We start from the raw sequence: 21762 nt of genomic DNA on the forward strand, positions 1-21762 counted from the left end.
TGTGACAAGTGAATTTCCCCGCTGTGGAATGAATAAAGTTCAATCAATCAATCAATCAATCAATCAATCAATCAATCAATCAATCAATCAATCAATCAATCAATCAATCAATCAATCAATCAATCAGAAAATAAAATGTGTACATGAAGCCCCCAAGAGCCAGGAGGCAGGCAGGCTGCCCGAAGCAGTGGTAACGAGGAGAAACTAGCAAGCAGGTCAAACTGCTGAATTAATTACAGCTCTGCTCAATGTGAGGCGAGAGCCTATTTATTGTTGTGCAAGGTAAAAAAAGGCTTCCATTCACAGCAAGCAGTAACTGCTTCTTATGTGAGTGTTTTGGCCTGGTCCTCGGGGTCCCCACTACGTCCCCTCTGCCTGTCTCTCTTGAGGGACAGATGCATTGATTTGCTCATTAAGGGGAAGAACCCGGCAGGATTTTTCATTCCCTTTTCTTCTTGTCATTGAGGGCCACTCAGCGGAGGGGTGTGGCTGGCCTCTCTCCTCCAGTGCACATCTTGAAAAACAGCCATGCAGGCGATTAGAAGACTCTTTGCATATTCAGCAGCAGGATGAAAAATCATTGATTGCGCAGCTCCGGAGGCCACGTTGAGAAGTGTCTGGAAGGGGTTTGACATTTGTCCTTTACAATGTGGGCCCTGATACCCTTAAGCTGACTACTGCAGAATTGCTAATAGAATTCATGCACAAAGGCGCCATTGAGGACATGAAGAAGTAGCTGATAAATATGCCGCAAATATGTGGCGTCGCAAGCGACCGGCAGTGTTTTGCAATGCGGAGCACGGCCTTGTGAATACGCTGTCATGTAATGGCCTCATAAATGCCACTTGTCCATCAGCGAGTTCTGTGGCACCGTGGCCAAGTGTCAATCAAACTTGAGTGGTCTACAGGATTGGCTATTAGATGACGTTGCCATAGTTTCCTTTTGGAGGAGGCTCTTAGCTTGAATGTGACTGAATACAGGCCCCTTTTCAGTGCATTTCTTTAGTTAACTGTGTCGTTTGGGATGAAAGTGGGAATTCTAGTTGAGGAATCACATTAACTAAAATATGTGCATGATTACAGCCAGAAAAAGTGCCATGAATTGATGGAAACAGAACTGAGTGGAAACAGATTGGAAACACTACAACAGTAACTTATAGGTCGGATTTCATATTGTCGTATCCAATAAGTCACCAGCTGTGCCATCCATTTCAAACAAATTAACGCCTAATAAAAGAGGCACCTCGAAGTTTGTCTTGCATTATTTGGAAAAAGCCTCTTGAATGTGATTGAAAGTCAGCACTCTGTTAATTAACTGTTCATTGTTCGATGAAGTTGTGTTTAGATAAGCGTATCATATTTCTTTTTATTCTTCCTTTGCTATTTTTTTAACAATCTGCTACCTGGTGCCTCTGGGGATCATAAAGGATTATCTTAAACACCATCGTATCAGATACCGGAGTAGACACTAAATAGGAACCGAGCGAGCACTGAGACTTAGAGTATAAATCTTGAAAAGAACCAAAGATGTGACGAGATAAAAGAAAAAAAGTGGCTTAAGTAGCATGCCACAATGCTTCCAATATAAGGTTTCAAAAAAATCCCATCACATTTTTGAGTTTTCCAAGTCGTGATGTGGCTGGGAGCGAGAGAAGCGCATGCCAGGACAAAGCTAAACCTATTAGTGTGACAAACTAGTGCTCGTGTGTTAGATTTCAAGGTCTGACAAAGTCTCCTATTATTTGCTTGAAACCCCCGAAGAAGTAATGCACGGCGAGTGGAGCGTGAAGTTCATTTCCACAGCGAGCGAAAAAAGCAGCGCGGCGACGGCGACGCGGGCCCAAGACACCAATGGTCCACAACGTGATTTTGAACGGAGAAGAGATGCGGTCCCACCCCAGAGAGAACACATAAAAACGTTGAGAGGAATTTCTGACCACGACTCGATTGTGGTCTGAGGTCTCTCGGAGTGTTGTGGTTCATTTACAACGGCAGGCCAACTGTAAAAGGAGAAAGCCATAGAAGGGGGACCAGTGGATGTTTGAAACGCATCGCAAGTAGTGGCTTGAGAATACATTCAGAGCATATGCGAAAACATCTACCCGGATTACATATGATTAAAAGACGGAATGTAAACTTGTGGCGCAAAAGAAATATTTAAACAAACAAACAAAAAAAAAATGTTACTTATGATAACTGTTAACAAGTGGCTTCTAAGACCACCGTGCAATGCTAAAATAAAACGTTTCAAAACAATTTTCATTAGGTAGGGCTAAACAACAATACTATATAATCTGTCTGCTATTTTTGCCCCCTGATTTTTGTGATTGCGATTCAATAGGCAAGGTTTTTTTCACAAACACAAATCAGTAAGTCATAAATTAACAATACTACAAAAAAACAACACTTTAAGTTTTCATTATTTATGAAAAGGCTATTTAATTCAAAATTTTAATTTAATTTATTGCGCTACCATTGCGTGATATTTTTGAAAAATATAAAATTAGCATGGCCCTCTGAAGACTTTTACCACTTGGCAAGAGGGGCAGATCAAAACATCACAGCGCCATGGCTGATAGTATGCCCTTAAGCTATCTCCATCCTGGCTTGTGGCTTTGAACTCATAATCAGTGTGAGGTCTGCTGTGTGTCACAAGCCATCTGCGACATTCCCATTTATCTTTGGTGATATGAAGAAAACGAGAAAGCTGAACAATGCTAACTTGGAAAACCTTCACGGTGGTCCAGGCAAGAAAAAAATAAAATAAAAGAACAGGCTTTATAATGTCTCTGCAACGTACTGTAAATTGTGCATGTATTTTTCCTCTCATGCCCGGTGGAATTCAAATGAATGTTCACACAGAAAGTTTTAAACGTCATGATTCTGTATTGGACAAGCATCTTTGAGGACAGTAGCCATTTTTCATTTGTTGCTTGTTTTCTGTCCGGCTGTGTTGAAACTGGCTGCTTGTAAGGCTCCTGAGTTTACATGTCATCGGGTTGTGTGGTTAACAACTTCTTCCGATAGGGTTTACAGTAAGGCTTGGAGACACAGCCTTAAAATAAAATCTCAGTCAATCTCCACTGCATTCTGCTTAGCGACATTGTAGTTTCTAATTTCTTTGATGGCGTTAGACAACATTCAAGCGTGCAGCTTTGCCTTAAATATGTTATCATAGGCTACTTACCTCTATGATGTAAAGGACAATGTTTTTGTAGAAGCAGTAGAGGATACACTTGGCTACACGATTGTAATTCCAAGCTCCATGGACCAGCAGAAGATTTTTCAAGTATTTGAACTGCGTGGGAGGGGGAGAAAAAAAAAAGGTGTTTGTGTACAGTACATACAGCGTTGGTTGGTTCTTAACATAATGGATGTCATGAAGGCTACAACAAGAATGAATGAATGTTTGGATGTAGGAAAGAAACATCAGGATTTCCCTTAGTGGGAAGATGGGAGAATAATAGCTGTCAAAAAAAAAAAAAGCAACAACAAAAAACATTGTGCGGGTATTCGCAAGTTCAGCGTAGCCAGTAGATGACTTTGGAATGATCCTGTTCTCAGCACGCCTGTGGTGAGTGTAAAATTACAGTGTAATTTCTGGCTGATAAGTGTGATTACACTGGAACACCGCTCAGCGGCTAGCCTGAAACAAATTATAACGTTTACATTGTGTCCTTTTGCTGTCTGAAACGAAAGAAGAATTAAATTACCAAACAGTTTAACCTAAAAAGGTTCTGACTCGTTTGATGAGCCAGGATATCACTTAAGTTCGCACGCACGCTGCACATTTGCCACATTGCCAATAGTGAGTTGAAACAAGTTGTAGTGAGGTTCATATTTGTCACGCTTGCCACGCTGTTGGCTGATTAGGGGAGCACCAGCGTCAAAATCCTTGGCTTTGAAGGAGACACGTTCATATGCAAATCAAATAATGCCACAATTCTTCATGCAGCCAGTGAGTCATATAATTGTTTACACAGTATAAATGCAAGATTGCTTGTCCACTTGCTTGTTGGTATTGAGAAAAGTGTTGCTCACCTTGAAGAATATTATTATATTGCTGCCGACTATCAAAGCGCACATAATTTTGCAGTGTAAAATATTTGCCGAGTGGCCAGGACAACTCTTGTGAAGTACTACAGTCATACATAATGTCCTGTAATACTATATCGCTTACATAAATTACAGTTAAATTAAACTGTCAGGGAAGCAAGCCTGAGCGCAGATTTTTTCTCTCAGTTCAGTATCATCAAACCTGCTCAACCACACAGCAGCACAATTTGGAATCTTACTAAGAAGCATGGTTTTATATGCGGGACGAGGAAGTCGAAGTACTTGGGAAAACAGTCTGTAAACCTCAGACAGGAAGATTCAAACCCCAAACCTTCAAATTGTGAGGCACACATGCTAACACATTTTTTTGTGTACGTAACAGACAGTTGACTTATGACTTCCATTGATATAACATGAAAATAATCATCTATGACAGTTTGACCAAAGCGTGCTTTATTTAGATTTTGAACAGCTTCCCAGGTTGGATTTCACTTTTCCAGTCAGCCAATTACAGCTAACATAGGGCAGTGCCAATATTGAGAAAACATCAGCGCAAAAAAGACTCTGGAAGTGTAATTTAATTTGCAATGTGGATTATAAGAGGCCACCTGTCTTTGACACACATAAACCTTGGACATGTAATGCGGACTGAAGTGGGGAACAAACTCAAGCCTCTTGAATAGTAATTGCCTACTCAAGGACAGAGCACGCACTGTGTTGTACGCAACTATCGCTTTCCCATGCGCTGTGGCGGCAAGAGAAAAATGTTGAATTGAATGACGTTCTGCGTGTAAACACGGGGAGTGTTTTTGTTGCTCTCAGGTATCGCATGTTGACAGACAACCTTACATGGAAAGTACAGCATTGTGTTTACATTGTGAATTTTGCCGGAGTCTCTTTGTGACGTTTGGATGCTTGTTTTACAGGTGTTACCACTTCACTGCATAAGCTAATGCGCCAGAAGAAAAGAGAGCTTTTGTTGCACACAAAAATGTGCCAAACTATCACTAACACAGACAACACGCTTGACAGTTGCAAAAGTTGATAAGGTATAATTTGTGAGAATTTGAAGGTGAAATGGCTTTGAGGTTTTTTTTATTTTAAAATTGCTCAAACGTTATTAAAAAGAGTACTGAGAAAAACCTTTTAGGGAAAATTTCAACGTGGTCAAAAAACAAACAAAACCTCAAAACCAAACCCCCTTGAAATCATTAAATGGATTCATGTAGACACCCGTAAAGTGGCCACCAGCACTGTAATAGGGTTACAGTCAAAGAGTTCAACGCAAATGTATGTATGCCAATGATATTTGGAATGATATTGAACATTTGAGAAAAAACAAAAATCTGAACTTCATCAAAAGAAAAGATGGGAGAATACCCTCCTATCCATTTCATTTTAAGCAGCACCGTCAGCTCACCTGAGCAATGGAGTAGTCAGAAGAATTGGCGGCCTGCAGGCCCTCATTGCCCGAAATTCCCACGCCGACGTGCGCCGTCTGAATCATCCCGACGTCGTTGGCGCCGTCGCCGATGGCTAGCGTGATCACCTTTACCTGCTTTTTCACCATCTCCACCACCTCTGACTTCTGCAGAGGAGACACTCTGAAAATCAAGGACACACATGCTATTGATTTATTATAAATTGCATATAGCACCACCCAAGACTTTAGTGTTTTACAGTCCCAGTGAGAAGATTAGCATATTTTTTGTGTGCCTATGTAACATTATCTACATCAAAGGGTTCAAATTTTTTGACACATCGATCGTATGCTAAACCAATATAGCTTTTTATTTGGAGCAAAAGGAGAACTTATTGATTTTAAGTCTGTAATACAGTATGAGGTCAAAAGTCAAACTATTTTCACTAAATAGACTCATACACCTAACTGATTTTCTCCATTTTTTTTTTTTTTGTCCTTGCATGACTTTGTCAGACTGATTAAGCAGTCTGTTCTTGTTTTCCTGCACTTGGCATTTAACTATCGCAATGTTGTTCTTTGAACGATTGCTTGTTTATCTTTAAGTGTTTATTGTCCAGCTAGAATATTTACAGCTTATCGCGGCAAGTATGTTGTGGTAGAATTGCAGGATTCTGCCATGAGTGAAAGGCCTTCATGATTTTCCTTCAAAAGTCACCATTAGTCCCCAAATGCTTGTAAATATGATGCGGCCCTTTAGAGGTTTTTATGTTTCATATTCCAGCATGGTGTCTAAAACTGTGGTGGGCTCGTAACGGGGCCGGGTGACCTCCTCTGTTGCTCTCCCCGAGCCTGATTGTTAAACATGCAGCTGTACAACCTCCATCTATTTCCTCATAGATGTTTTTTACTGTGCCCCAAGGAGATTTAAACACTGTACAAGTTTTTATGCATTCTTCTCTTCTCCAAGCATTTTTTTCTGTGACCATATTCGTGTTGCTTTGTGGATCCTTTTGAGTAACGGCTCCAAAATGTCGGCTCTTAAGATACAGATGTTTATATTTATATAGCACTCACTTTCTGAACAGTTTTCCGACCATCAATATCAAATAGTCCATATTAAATGTAGTTTCTGGGATGTTGTCAAATGGACCTGAGGTTGAAAAATATGTTCAATCTGTCGTTATGCAGGATGGATGCGAGACTTCAGCTAATCAAAAGATTAGCTCTTGGTGTGTGCTTGGTTTTTCCATTTTCCTTTTCCAATTAAGGACCCTCATGGTCACACAGAGCGTCTGCATTGGATTCAACCTTGGGTACCGCATGAGGGCTCTGTTTAGTGAACATCAAAAGACCAGAGTTTTGCTTTTTCTTAAGTTTGGGGCTTTTTTATGACACTTATTCACAACAAGGAACAACCTTAACACAGACTGTTAAGAGAAAAAGGGATTTACTGTACATTGGTTTGGGGATGTGTCTGCTGCATGCACCATATGCATGGATCAGCACAAAAGTCGTGTTTGGCATCTTAAAATGAAATAAAAACACAACGCTTTAACTATCAGTGTTCTGTCATTTATCTTCTTGATCAAATGTGACATGCTTCGGTCCAAGTACACTAAGACACCTGTGTGTATGATGTCCACAGTTGGACCTGGAACAGATTGTTTCAATTGATTATTTCCCATGGGAGGAATTGTTTCAAAATGTGAACAAAAAGAAGGTCAACCAACATCCTGCAACTGGACTATTTCACTATCAGTGTAAGACTCAGTGAAATTATTGTTATAAGTGGCTCGATTTTGGACAGCCCATCATGTTAACGACACATAAAATGTTTTTATGATCTCAGTGCAAATTCACCATTGGGTCTTTTGAAGTTGCCGTCACAAAGGATTTCCTTATGCAATGTTGTGAAATCCATGATACTTGTGCTGAAGAGGCCTCGTGAAGGCAAAGAGATGTAGAAAACGCAGATATTACATGCAATGTCAATGTAAAAGTTTGATTAAGCTCTGAAAACACGCTTTCGACTTCAGGCCGTAGAACGTAGGTTCATGGGGCTTGACAGCGAAAGTACTTCCTGTTATTTATGTGACTGGGCCAGGTCAACTGTGCACCTCCATAATATTGCAAGTTGACATCCTGAATTTATCCTGGATGAAACCTTCATGCCCGTGCCGTAAAATCAGGTGAAAACAAGTACGTAGAAATGTATCTTCAATCTAGGCCTATATACTTTTTAAATTAACTTACTGGTAGTTATGTTTTGGTTGCAATGCGAGCTCCAGCAAGAGTTGGAAGGGGCATGTTGCAGTTCTGCACTTTTCAGAGTATCACAATTTTCATTTTTGATTCTGGATTATTATAGGCCTCTTAATGGTTAGGGTCAAACGTGATAGTATGTCAAAACCCTTATTTTACAAAAAAGTAATGTCCATGCGCTACGTAGGCACCTTAATTAAAAGTCAGTTTAATCTATTTGCCTTTTTTCCATTTGAAATTTTTCACAATTTTTGTTGTTGATTTTCGTAATTTTCACACGGGGAAATCCAGCGGACTTTCCGTTCTTTGATGGTTGCCTTTCAAGTTGTTCTAATTCCAAAACAATTTTTTTCATAGGAAATAATGTAAATTGTGAAATGTAAAAACTGTGTAAATGTTTGGCTTGTTGATGAGCATCAATCATTTCCATGCTTGTCATTATTGCTTTTAGCTACATGCTATTTACAATCACGTCTCCTTGAAAAATATATTTTGGTATATAATTATTATTTATTTTTATTTATATTACTGTTATTATCATTTATTTATTACTAATTTATTATTAAATTATTTAATTTAACATATTGTAATATTTCCAATGTTCGGATGAATAAGAGCCATTTTTATTCCAGTTACAATTGTTGTAATATGTCCAATGGTGTCCATTTGTATTCCAGTCTTTGCCATCACACTTTCCCTGGTTGCCATCTGTGGCGGAATCATGACAAGCCAAAGAAAAAACAGTGTGAACTCATTCTACCTGCAACAGATGACAGCCTTGCAGGACAGGGCGAGGTCCAGGAAGTACTGTCGCACTCCGAAGGTGAGCGCATATTTGAGCGTCTTCCCATCAATGATAAGAGCAAAGTCGTTTTCCTTGTAGAGGGCATCTCCCAGAATTCCGCAGTGGTGGCTGAGAGTCTCCCTTGTTCTCTGCCAGAGAGGAAAACATTGGATGGACTTCATGATTACAGCAGTCCGCAGTCCGTATTATTTCTAGCTGGATGGATTCTCAATTATCCTCTTTTAATTGTTTGTTTAATGGCTTTCGCCCGGTAAATCACATTGGTATGAAATGTGCCTGTTTCATTTTTAGACAAATGTTAATAACACAAACCAGTAACAGCAATTGTTAACAGATGCCAACGAACTCTAATATTATTATAAGCGTGTCATTCCTAATCCTGGCTACATTATAACTCCTCCAGATAAAAGGGTTTTCTGGTTTATCTGGCCAATTGCCCCGTGCAGATGGAGAAAAGAAACACATGTACAAATACAACGTGATTAATAAAATGCTCAGATCAAACAGGAACATGAGTGATTACAATCTTTTTTTAGTCTTAGCCACATTTCAAAGTTTACCCAAAGACACAATTTCGGGATAAGAGGGTAAAACATTGTTTCTGTCGATTCTAATATTTTCTTTAACTTGCAATTCAAAGGGATGAAAAGCAGAGCAAATTCGATGATGGATGAGCGAACACGGTAGAACTCCAACTGCGTAAACCCGTGCTGTAATTTATAATACCGCAAATATTTTGTCAAACAACACAAAAGACCTCCACTATGCTGTGTTTTATTCAAGTATCATTCTTTACTATGCCAGCAGGTGACATTTGAAGACTTGTTCATTAGTAAGTGATTACTTTTTTAAGGCATAATTGCCACACTAACTGCTTACGCAGTATCAAGAGCGATGATAAGCGATGGCGAACGCCGGGGAAACTAAAGGATTTACTGTCCCGACTGGAAGCATATGGACTGTAGAGCAAAGCATTGTGAGATCATCTCTGTCTTCCACCATCTTTCTCCCAGATGGTGAACCACTTAGGAAATTTCGCGAGAGTTGCACCTACAAGGTTGAACAGCATCCATTAAGGATTTTGACGCAACTTTACCCAGAGGAAATAATAGAAATATTATAATTATAATTATTTCAAGACATTATTTTGTATCATGGGCACTGACCTCATGTCATCCCAATAATGCTAATATTTTAAAATGTATAATTTATTATTTATTGTATTATCATTTATATTGAGCTGTTTGCGATTGAATCTGATGAAGACCCCAAAGGCACTTTATAGTGACTCCAAAAGAGCAAAACTAAAAACTGTTCAATAAGGCACTTATTGTTCAGTAGAGACTGAAACTTTTTGCAAAATCTCAGAAAGGTTTAGAGTTAAGATGTCCAAATATGTATATGCAGCATTTATCCTTCAGAGACTTGTTCATCTTTGGATTCTCACTGACCTACCCGTTTCACAAGGTTTGAGCTTGCCATGTGGACTTTTATGACCCTTTAACGGTCTTTTTTTTTTTCTCAACTGAGGTCTTGCGGGATTTGCAAAAGCATCGTTCAACTGGACATGATATCATGCTTGACGATGGCTCAACTCTTGGTGACAGAGTGGTATATCTTTTAGTGCAGTGTTTCCCAACCGCTGTGCCGCGGCACACTGGTGAGCTATGCCGTGGGAAATTGTCCCATATTAATTAGGGAGCGCCTTGTAAACAGGATTGCCAAACCATTGGTCATCTAGCACAAGGCCTGGTCAGCCACTTGCTAATAGCATGTGCATTGCTAATCGAAGAATCTTGAGATTTCATGTTGTGTCCGTCTGATTGTGCTGCATCGGCACATATTCAATTTATCCGTGTGCTGCTGTGTGCTTTTGATAACAGTGACGCTCTGACGGCCGTGAGGTGTTTACAGACTGACAGAAATCCCAGGATGTAGTTCAACCGGAGAACCTGGAATGTGCATTTTTCCCCAACATAAAGTAAACAGTCAAGCCATGACACCTTCACTGTGATAACCACTGCAGGTTCCTTTAAACGTGACTGTTCTTATTGTTGAAATATTAATGGAGCTAATCTCAAACAGTAAACAATCATGTTGATTCTTTTGGATTTTTATCGCAATCACTTTCAATGGTTTATTCCTTACACTGTCTAAAAGTGTCACTTCTATTAGGGGAAAATAGAAATATAATTTTTTAAATGTTTATCTATTTATCTATTTATTTATTATTTAATTATTCAACTCTCTCTCTATATATACACATATGAATAGGACTTTATTTTGTATAACACTTTCACAACGTCTTTTTCATAATTAACTAATTTTAATATAGAACCTGGTGTAACAAGATATTTTGGTGGGGGTATGCCTTGAGATTTTTTCCCATGAAAAGGTGTGCCGCCAATGTAAAAAGGTTGGGAAACACTGTTTTAGTGCATGTGTAACATTGCAAACTGTACAACCTTCCTTTTGGTGTGCTATCCTTTGATGCTCACTGAACTTGTGAGCTTTGCTAAAGTTTTGTGCAAATGGCGGTTCAAACTGAGTTTTACCCCTTGCACATGCTCGACATAAATTTGACCTTATAACACATTTTTTAAAATGCTCTGTAGATGTATTTGAGCACACATAAAACTTAAGCATACAATAGTGTACAGGATTACTATACTGTATGTCATCCAGAAGACGGACATTAGCAGGAACCCCTGGGTGGGTGTTAGGGGGTCCGGCCCATGACAAAGTCCAATATGTCAAAGCGGCCATGCAGGACCGGGGGGTGAGCAAAGCAATGGCTTGGCATAACACAACTCTGAAACCTCAGCTGAAAGGAAATATTTGGACAACAGGGCTATGCGTTTCAGCAGATACACAGCAAGAGAGAGAGAGATGATGGATTAACACAGGAGAAAAGAACGAAGGAAGACACAAACAGAGAACAGCTGCGCACATGTGAACCTTCTGTGTAAAACAGCCCAAAATCAGACATGTCATTTGTCATACTGTATCTGCTGAGGGGGGAGGACAAAACTTTGTCCCTATTGTTATTCCACTCAGGTTCTGCCTCCATTTTGAGTAGACTGCAGTCATCACACTCGGTGATTGACACTAACACAGAGCAAGCATCCCAACCCCCTCATTAAATTACACTGTGGAGTTCCAGCGCTAATTCTACATGTTTCCTTCTAAAGACCTTTTGTTATAGCCATAATGAGCCATTTAGCCTATGTGAATCGCTAGTGTTTGGTTTTGGGAACGACCATTCAGAGCCTCCCGTAAAGACTGAGCTTCATTGTTGATGCAAGACACCCATGATGTGGAATCTGGATGTTTGCAGAGATGTAAAGTCATCAACTGCCTAAGACGGGGGAGCCACTCCACAATGGGGTTAATCCTGTTAAAATAGACATGTGGTCTATCAGCTACGGTGAATGTTTATGTTCAACTTTGCGCCAATGCCACTTCTTCAAAGAGGACATTTTGTAGGATTGGGTGCAAAAATGACACCCAGTAGAGTTGAATCTGCATAAATTATTTAATCATCTCAATTAGAACTTTCAAAAGTCAAGTAATATTATGAAATATATTATTATATTACATGTAATATATAAGTAGAAGTCGTAGTAGCAAAAGAAGTGTCGTAGTAAAACCCGCTAGAGAAAAAAAAATGTTGTTGACAAGTGTAATTGATGTTTGTCGTGTTGTATTGCAAAATGTGCATGGGTGAAGGATCCCATTCACATATAAAACAATGATAATATGCAACAATAATAATACAAATAACAAAAGTTACTAACGTGGAGAGGGGATTGTGTAACTTGTTGTCCAGTTCCGTATGCTATTGCAGTGGGAGCCAGACACTTCAAGTGATTGAGCATCTGCATTGAAAGTGACCTAATCCTACATTGGAGAGCAGGTTTGACTTGAAGAATTTCAGACCATGCGAGCTGATGCAGCACAGGGGATGTCTAAAATGTTGACAAGCACGTGTAAACCACTGAGGAGGGAAGACATGCTCCAATTGCTCTCTTGTGCAGCACATGGCCGCCGTGAATGAGCAGGAGCAGCCGTCGCGTCCCGTCTGGCCTATGTGCCCGGTACGGCGCGGCTGCTTTCCGCCTTTTTGCGTTGTTCACAAAGTGCCTTATGTAAGCATCTGCTCAACCACAACAGAATGGGAGTTGACATTTCAAAGCGCCGCTGCGCACGCTTTATGAATCCGCCAACCCCGAATTTTTTACTTCAAGTCAATTCATCACGCTTAACGAACGGCTGACAGGATGAAGGTAGTCTGTCATCACCCGCCCGCCTTCCTTGACACCCCTCTTCTTGCTATTTCTCCCCCTTAACAAACCGAACCAAGCTACATTTAATCTTCGTCTGTGGCCCTTTTCCAGTGCGGAGATTTGCACTGTGCCGTCTCACAACCGACAGACAAGGCTCTCCTGCCGGGGGTTAACAGACTTCTCTGCGGGGTGCCTTACACGCGTAAAAAGAGATTTAGAATGTCTGCCTGCCGTCATTGGGGTGGTGTGCTCCCTGTGGGCACATTTTCAAGCCTTCAGGCTTTATTTTAAAACAGAAGACCGGTGAAGACAGGAGACTAGCTGGCAACAAAGAAGATACTGTTTTCAATACTAATTCCTGAAACATATTCTAAGGCAGTGTTTCTCAACATTAAGCCAATGGAAATAGTTAAAATGTGAAAAGAGCTCACAGGACACCAACAGAAAAGTATGTCACAAAAAAGTGTACTATGTATAGTGAAATAATCCTGATCTGGTCAAAAAGCACAAAAGTGCCTGTTACTATACATACGAGCTGGCTGGCAAAGATAGGTTAAAAAAAATCTGACTGATAAAGTGGAATTGGATGCTTTCCCGCAGCATGTCTCACAGCACACGAGGATGCAACAGCACCCTGGTAGGAAATCACTGCTATAACGTTCACATTTGAGACCTTTTTGTAATTAAAGTTTATATGAAAAAAAAGATTTAACTTGACACTTTTGGGTCTGTACAAAAGTTTGTGTTACTTGCCACAAAGATTCATTTTCGTCTTAAATGTCCAAAGGACATTCTCTCAGAAGGTTTGCGGCTTGTCCATACACACAATTCAGTGCGATTCTAGTCAAATGGATTTTTATTGGACCACATGATGATGATATATATTACGGATTAAAAGTTTGGAAGCTTGGTTTGTTGGTTACATAATTCAGTTACATTGTTCATTCTAATCCTTTTGGGGATACACAAATGAGCAGTACTTACATCAAGAGTATCCTCATTTATCACCAGCATGCCCATGTTCTTTGTCAAAAGTTTGCAGGAATGTCCTAAGGGAGAAAAAGAACAGAAAATTATCAAACAAACCTACTGTAAGGATTGCACATAAAGAACCGCCATATCTACAACCATTTAAGACATGACTGATATGATAGATAGTTATGATAGTATGAAATTTCTAATTCGATTTATGTGATCGGAAAGTTTGGAAAACTTGAATGTTAGAACGTCAAACATCACACTTGCGGAATGCAACTTGACCACATTTTAAGGACACGGTTCAAATGTAGCCACTGCATAAAACACACCATGAAAGTCCTGTGTGAGGCTATGAGAATGTTTCCCCTCAAAAGCAAACATCATTGCAGGGCTGGCACGGGCGGATTGTTTTTGTTAGTGCAAGACGGGAAAATGTTCAAAATTTGGAAAAGGTCTCCAAATGTCTCCTCCACTTCGAAATTGGTCTCTGCTCCCTCTCTGCTCTTGTCCACCGCTTCCGATCAACGTGTTTACCTTCAGCTGATTTGACAGCAGCCAAACAGAGAATGTGGCATTCCTTAGCCTGTAATTTTCTCAGGCAGAACTAAATTGCGCTCCCGCGGGACTTGAGGAATGTGCAATAACGACATGTCGTGTCACAGCCGCCTCTGCTGTTACAACAATTTGGGGTTTGCATTTGACCCACACACTATGAACTGAAGGGAGTCTGAATGGTCAGATCAATAAGCAGTTTTGACAGGTCTGTTCAAGCAGAGAATGATGAGTCAATAAGAGACGACCATGTTCTTCTGTTATTGCATATTGTTGGGCTAATGTTTGAGTCTTTGGGTGGAGGTGCAATGTCTGTAATAAAGGATTTAAATAATAGATTTCACAACTTTGTCAGTAACTGGCAAATGACCAACTAGTTTGGGACCTAATAGGATGAAGTGGAACCAGAGTTAAACAAGAAAAGAATCAAGTCTGGTGTGGGACCATCTTAATTGAAAAAATAAAATAAAATACAGTTATAGAATGATACTGCTGTCCGCAGCTGTCAACTGTAATTGCGAATACAACGGCTCACCTATTTGGGAGGTTGGGTCACATGTCATTTGCTACCGCATGGCTACCGCTTGCGATGGATAAAAACGGGTGGCTTTATCTGCTTAATTTTTATTCCACTAATTCAATATGGACAAGCGGGGGGGCATAAACATTAGCGTATTATTACAAGGAAAGTCTTGTCTGGAGTTCCACTGTAAGTAACAAATATTTGAAGACAGACGGTGGAGCAGCACATGTACAAAAGTAAATAGAAATTTGATGTTGAACATGTTGATGAAAAATGTGGCATGAAATGTATGATACAAATATATATTTTTTGCAAACAGTAATTTTTGCAAACTGATTTCCTTCAGTACTACTTTGTTTATTTTTTTTCCCCTGAAGCTGGGGAGCAGGCACTTTGCATCCGCTACATCCTGGCTCTGACCTGTCCAGAGCATGACATACTTTCACCCAACAGCGGAGCAAATAGTGCTAGGCAGCATATCCCAGAGCAAACAGCGCTGCAAGCCAGCAACGTTGCTGTCAGAGTAACTATTGTGCATCTCACTGTATAGGTGCCAAATGAAGGACACCTGCTAACAACGGCAGTTTTTACGATTGCTGGTTCGACACAAGTCAGATCAAACTGACCTGCCACGTTCCTTTGCCGTTAAATTGAGTCAACACAGCTGGCTCCTGGCTGATTTATGGTGGGCTGTGCCAAGAGTGGCATCTGGGTGGTTCGCTCCACCTCGTAGGCTAAAACTCAAACACGAGAGATCCTCTTTCAGTTTGGAAAAATTGTAAAATTTAAGTCAATACTGAAAGGGGATCTACAGTGCAACTCCAGTCTAAAAAGGCCAACCTGTAATAGTGAGCCCGCAGTGATCATGTGCTCACACCTGGGCAGCATGGGCACAAAGAGCTGATTGAGAGGGCCCACAGTGGTGGGTAGATTCAAAATGGATTATCGATTTTCCTGCCATCTTTGTTCGCATGTCGGCTGCCATATGGAAGCAGAAGAATTGCAGCATGGAAAGCAGGAGTGCAGTACAAAATGTTTCGCAGGAGTCACTCATTTGCACTTCTGATGCATTCTGTGAGACCAGAGTGCCCCAAGGGGGAGCTGACATGTACAAAGTGCCCGCTTGTGTACATATGCATGTTATTTACATCATGTCTGTGAGAGGGGCTCATACATCATTTTGTGTTCTGCAACAGATGCTTGTTCTAGATGTGTGCCACAGAGAACGCGCCTTATAGTTTCTCCGACTGACCAGAGCACCTTGAAGAGGCCGCGGAAAACGTATCAAGTTTAACATCTGTGTCGTAATGTAGGCAAGTTTCAAGTCTTTATGTGAATGCAATGCAAATGACTTTCAGGACACTATTTCCATTTTTGTGGGCTAAGGCTAGTCAGAGTATGCATGGAAAACAGGCACCTACCAATGAGATTTCATGCATTTCAATTTAACATTTGTAACGGTGTTTTAATTGTGTATATGAATTAAACACTGGCAACAGTCGAACAATACAAATGTGTGTTCACCATTCCACCATTTAACATTCTTAAATTTGTTCCAAGTGGATAAAAAAGTTCAACACTCCTAACAGTATAATGATAAAATGTCTACTAGCGCTTAAAGATTAAATTAGATATTTGGGGGTGTTGCCTAGCTTGTGATAATCATGACATCATTGACATTTTTCCAGTACATACAGTACAACCCCAACCTTTTGGGGCCATGGAACAGTTTCAAACAGACATTTTGACAGACTGGCATACAAACAAATAAAAATGGTGCAGATGGATTGTTTTTTTGCACACCACTGCATCTAAGAGCGAGTTTAATGGTTGGGTGCTGCTGTTTTGGCCAGCAATACAGTTCAAATGGGCTTAGCGGTTAACTCTAATGTCCGTGTGTCAACAATAGTGTCTTATAACTGAGATATCGATGGAAAAATGGAGGTATCATCCTGAAGTCAAATTAACCTCCCTTAAATTGATTTGAGTTGAGATAGGATAACTATCAGAGGGATGACCACTGAGGAAATATGGTGCATAAATCTGAAAATTTGAAATTTATCTCAACTAGGCTTTATACTTAAGGCTTTGTCTTCAAAAAGGAAAAGATCCCATGTGACGTCTTCTCTTTTTCAAATGAGTTGCATGTTGAATTTTTATGTCTCTATGAATGGTTTTGAGATCCTCCTTACCAATGTTGATGGCTGTTTCCTGTTTATCCCCTGTAAGTATCCAGATCTTGATGTCAGCCTTCATCAGTGTCTCTATGGTCTCGGGCACTTTATCCTGCAGCTTGTCCTCGATGGCGGTGGCCCCCAACAACTGTAAGTTCTACCACAGAAAAACGTCCATAAACATACGTGTCAAGAAGTAAGCATATGCAGACTTGAAGAAGGCATGGAAGAATTGGTGGTGTTTTTGCAGTAATGTAGTAAGAAACAGTTGTAAAATCACAAGTGAAGAATTAAAGTTGAAATGTTTAATAATTGAATTAAAATCAAATGAGTGGGGGAAAAATACGAGTTGGAATATTGAGGGGAAAAAAAAGTCAATTTCAAGAACAGAAAACTGTCAAGCATAATAGAATTTAGCTTACTTAAATGTATCCTTATTTTGAATGTGGCTTATTAATACAGTTTAAAATTAATACTTTATTTTTTTCTGAAGTAGTCGTTAGGGGTTGATATGTGCTCCAATACTGTTGGATTGTGACTCCAGTGCGCCTCCTTGTGGCTATAAGGGACATTTTATGCTCCAACCCAAAAAATAATGTACGTACTGGACAGTACATCTAGTCTTAGACTTGCTCACTAAGCAGTTCGCATTACATTTTCCCCATTGGAAAAGATCCCCATTTATTTCATGATAGATTGCTCCCATTTGCGTGGGCGCATGCGTGCGTGTTGTGTTAAAAAGTGCCAAGTGGGTGATTAACGACTGTGGCCGGCCGTGTTTGACTGGTGCTTCCGACTGAACCCACCTCTCACAGGCCAATTACCCGCTTCTGATCTCACACAAACATACACTTGGAATTTGCACCGTTATCCGTGTTTGATTACATTGGCCAGTCTAGTCGGTCTTTTAAAGTTCAGTTGAGTCTGGTGTGGAAATGGAGAGCTTTCAAATAGAACTTGAGAGCTATTTTATTAAGTGTTTCTTTTTGCAGTGTTGCAGTGTGTACTAAATTTTACAGGAGTTTTTTTCTCAGGCACACCATAAGGGAAAGATCAACTAAGCAATTTAAAGCTTTCTGCTGTAGTATCAGAGGAGCCATAACAGCAGTGGGATGACAACTACTATATGGAAGCCAATGCTGTAATGTCGAGCCATGTGAAGTTTAAGACCTGACACTTGCCTCTCCTGTCGTGTTGAAAGCAATTGTCACTGTCCAACAAGGACTTTGTCACCACATAATTTGTGTTCGATTTGGTTTTAAAGGAAAATATTTATCAATTTGTCTTTGTTATTATTCCCTTATCTCCTATAGAAAATACAAATTATTTGATCAAAATCAAGTCTTGCTTTTGTTGTTGTTTTTTCTCTCCCTCATGGTCTGCTTTATTTCTCCTGAGCCGAAAATGTCCCTTTAGTCAAAACATTTATGCAAACACAGCCCTTGTTAATTCTCAGTAGTAAGTTATAAATGTTCAACAATTTAAAATCAGTGAATGAGTCATCAAGCAGCATGGCTCGAGTGGTCCAAATATCTGTTGTGAAAGAGTAAGTTCACTTTTCACGCGTACTATCGAGTTGTACTGCTTAGGCGAGGTAAAATATTTCTGGTTTAGAAAACCCACAACTAAGGTCAAAGGTTTCCAACTTGACTCAGGGAATACCAAAAAAAGGTTTCCTCCTTGTTATTTGCAAAACAAGGTGAAAATAATTTCACTCATGTGGTATGTTTTTGGATTAAAGTCACATTTTTGAAAAATCAAAGTCAATTCAATTCACTCAAGATCAATTGAGGAGGTTGCTGATAATATCAACCAAATCTTTGTCTGCAGCCATTCAAATGTGAATTAATCAATGAAAATCGCTGAATTGCACAGCCAAAAAGCACTGTGAAAAAATGTCAGTTATGAGGCTGCCACATCAACGCTGCAAATAGCAAAATACTATGCTGCCAGTCACGGTCCCTTGAAATGGGCCTGTTCACCTCCCCCTTTACAGAGGAACAAGAACATGTTGTTCATGTGGTAGAAGTGTGTTTGTGTCATTTCACCATACCTTCTCGATGAGTTCGTAACTCTCCTCCATCTTGAGGGATCGGTTCTGCAGGGAGGTGCAGGCTCGGTGGTGCACCTCCAGCCACTGTTGATAAGTCGACTCGCTGATGTCTGTCACGGCAAAGCACAGTGTGCGCAGCCCTGGATGGCGACAACACCAATGTGATGATGACTCTATTCATTCTTTGTGTTTGTATAGTGTGTACTTGTCAGAATTTGATTTTTTAAAAATGTTTCTTAATAGCACTGTAGTATTATTTTTTAAGCAGTAAATATTTTTCTATCTTTTTATCATTAATACTTTATTGTTGATTTGATTATTTTTTTTCCCAAGTTAACATTGATTACTCATTTTTAATTTATTTACATGATTTCCCTTTTTATCAATTAATTTTGCTATATTTAGTCTCCTCTGGTTATACCACTTGTTTGTCACCAGGGGGCAGTATAAGCACAGAACAAAAAACAAAACCTAAACGTGAAATTTGACTGGCCGGATAGCAGTAATGAGACAGTTTTTTTTTCTAATTCAGGGGGGTGACTCTCACCCTCAGTGGCAAACTGCTCCAGATGTTTCAACGTGATCTCTTTGTAGCGAGAGCTGTCTGCCAGTCTGTCATAGATCACCGTGTCCTGAAGACAAACACAGATGCTCACTGAAAACTCACACATAAATACGCATCAATGTGTGTACTCGTGCTTTAACAAGCCATACGCTGCGGTAGAAGTGAATATAGGCATCTGTATGATGCGTGGTTTTAGACGATTGTAGAAGATTGCCTGCACTACAGAGACGATTTTGCACGCCTGTCTGTGTCACTGATGATGAGGATAATGATAGCGACCGGTAAGGATGGCGTATCACCATGGCGACAGACAAGACACTCACAGCTCCTTTGCAGTAGAGGCGGATCTTTCCGGATGGCGTGCGCATGATGACTGACATTCTCTTCCTTACACTGTGCAAGAGAGCGACAGAGAAGGTGTTATCTCGAGGTGTTACAGCCAACAAATTATCGCACACAGTTTGAGCACAGCATGAGGAGGATAAAATTAGATAACATGGAGGTGGGTAAGATTAAAGTAACTCATTGTAAGAAACCGCTACAGATTTCTGGAAACATAATAACATTGGAGCATACAACTAAGGCTCAGAGCAAAATGCGTGAGAACATTGACAACAAATCACAAAGTGGAAACTGAAGTCGCGCTGCCTGCCCCTAATAAGTGAGTGAACATCTCCCACCAGTCAATAATTTAAATAAACACGTATAACAAGCAACAACAACAACAAAAAGATCTAATGTACATTTTGAGAACATTTATTTTACAGCTCTCCAAACTCAAAACTGACCATGCTCAGTTCTGTTCAAAAACATTAATAATAATTCTGTTATTCATACTATACCTTGTGAACTCAAGCACATGAAGCAGCTCATACTTCTCCTCACTTCCCATCTAAACGCATAACAGAGACAACAAGGTGGGATTCATTTATCATCTCTAATTGAAGCACCCGCAAGGCAAGAGACCAAACGATTAAGACAATGTGAAGCGCTAAGATGGCTCTGATGAAGCTGGAGGAATTATAGCCATGTCTCAGAGACACAATGTTCTCAGGAGCAGGGAAGAGGGGGAAATGGTTTTGGCCTTTCTCCGCCTCGAGTGCAATCATCAGGTTAGCCAATTAAAAGAACAACAGGACCTGCACACTCTGCACTGGCTCCAACTACCATCATCGTGGACATGTGCTCTTGCATGCACTATTTCTTAGAAAAGCTGCCTTTGGGCAGGCAGTAGGTGCTTCAAAAATAAGTGACAAAATAAATGGGATTTTTTTTTGTTAGGGATGAATATTTCATGAAACTCATCAGGAAACACAATCAAATATTTATCCAATGAAAACAAAAACATTAACTGTGCACTTGAGGCTGAAGCAAAAGCGTCCCAAAACACAAGCCAACTGTAACAACATAATAAAAAGAACAAAAAAAAAAGGACATTTGGTTAATTTAATGTGAAAACACTCTGTCACAAGGTAGCAAAGTAGCGGCGATGCTACAGTATTGGTGCGCTAAAATTGGAGGATCAAATTCATTTCATGGTAATAAGTCATCAAGGTATTGAAATAGTTACACTGGACATTAAATTTCATTTCAATGTTGCCATTGGCAAACTAGTTTCAGTTGGGTGGATATGGAGAGCTTGGTATTAAGGTGCTATAACTAGGCAGGGCTCCTCACGTGAATATATGGAATACGTCAAAAGTGGAAATGGGGTGAATCAGATGAATTATGACAATTTGTTAGCCAGTCAATGGCATTTTGCATTTTGTGTGTACATTAAGTTAAATTGACCTTTCTAACTCAAAGCTATGTTTTGTGCTTGGTTTGGCAGTAAAGTTCAAGCGAGGGAGTGAGTGGCAATAAGCAGCTTGAATTCTCTTTGACAGAAACATTACATTCAATCCCACATGGTGCGAAAAAAAAAAGTGGTCCCATTCCTTTTGTGTGTATGTTTTTCTTGTAACGAATCAAACGTACCATTTCCACAATGACGCTGTCTGGTGTTCTACCAGAGAACACAAAACCCAGGTTGCGTGCAGCTCTCACCAAAGCACTTTCATCTTGGGAATAAAGAAAAAGTCAAGA

At 40.0% G+C, this 21762-nt stretch overlaps 1 protein-coding gene and 1 long non-coding RNA gene across 7 annotated transcripts in view; one reads left to right on the forward strand and one right to left on the reverse strand.

Moving 5' to 3' along the window:
• The window catches only part of atp8a1 (ATPase phospholipid transporting 8A1), a 97263-nt gene that overhangs the window by 34437 nt on the left and 41064 nt on the right, over positions 1-21762 (reverse strand). For all 4 annotated transcript variants that reach the window (XM_088385634.1, XM_088385619.1, XM_088385629.1 and 1 more), the window contains 10 exons: positions 21655-21737; positions 20520-20569; positions 20001-20070; positions 19660-19744; positions 19113-19252; positions 17078-17216; positions 13817-13881; positions 8502-8674; positions 5477-5660; positions 3188-3298 (listed from right to left, as the gene is read on the reverse strand). In XM_088385634.1, coding sequence (XP_088241760.1) covers positions 3188-3298; positions 5477-5660; positions 8502-8674; positions 13817-13881; positions 17078-17216; positions 19113-19252; positions 19660-19744; positions 20001-20070; positions 20520-20569; positions 21655-21737 — 1100 coding nt within the window. The remainder of the gene's footprint in view (positions 1-3187; positions 3299-5476; positions 5661-8501; positions 8675-13816; positions 13882-17077; positions 17217-19112; positions 19253-19659; positions 19745-20000; positions 20071-20519; positions 20570-21654; positions 21738-21762) is intronic.
• On the forward strand, positions 3077-9045 carry LOC148404557 (uncharacterized). 3 transcript variants are annotated; one of them, XR_015860583.1, is made up of 4 exons: positions 3077-3574; positions 4983-7678; positions 8419-8564; positions 8625-9045. It is a non-coding gene; the product is annotated as an uncharacterized LOC148404557 (long non-coding RNA). The 3 variants fall into 3 exon arrangements; XR_015860581.1 differs by having other exon boundaries at positions 3078-3574; positions 4983-7668; XR_015860578.1 differs by lacking the exon at positions 4983-7678 and having other exon boundaries at positions 3149-3574.

Source organism: Syngnathus floridae, chromosome 1, assembly GCF_059516105.1.
Source record: "Syngnathus floridae isolate MCC-2025c chromosome 1, RoL_Sflo_1.0, whole genome shotgun sequence".
Classification (NCBI taxonomy): domain Eukaryota; kingdom Metazoa; phylum Chordata; class Actinopteri; order Syngnathiformes; family Syngnathidae; genus Syngnathus; species Syngnathus floridae.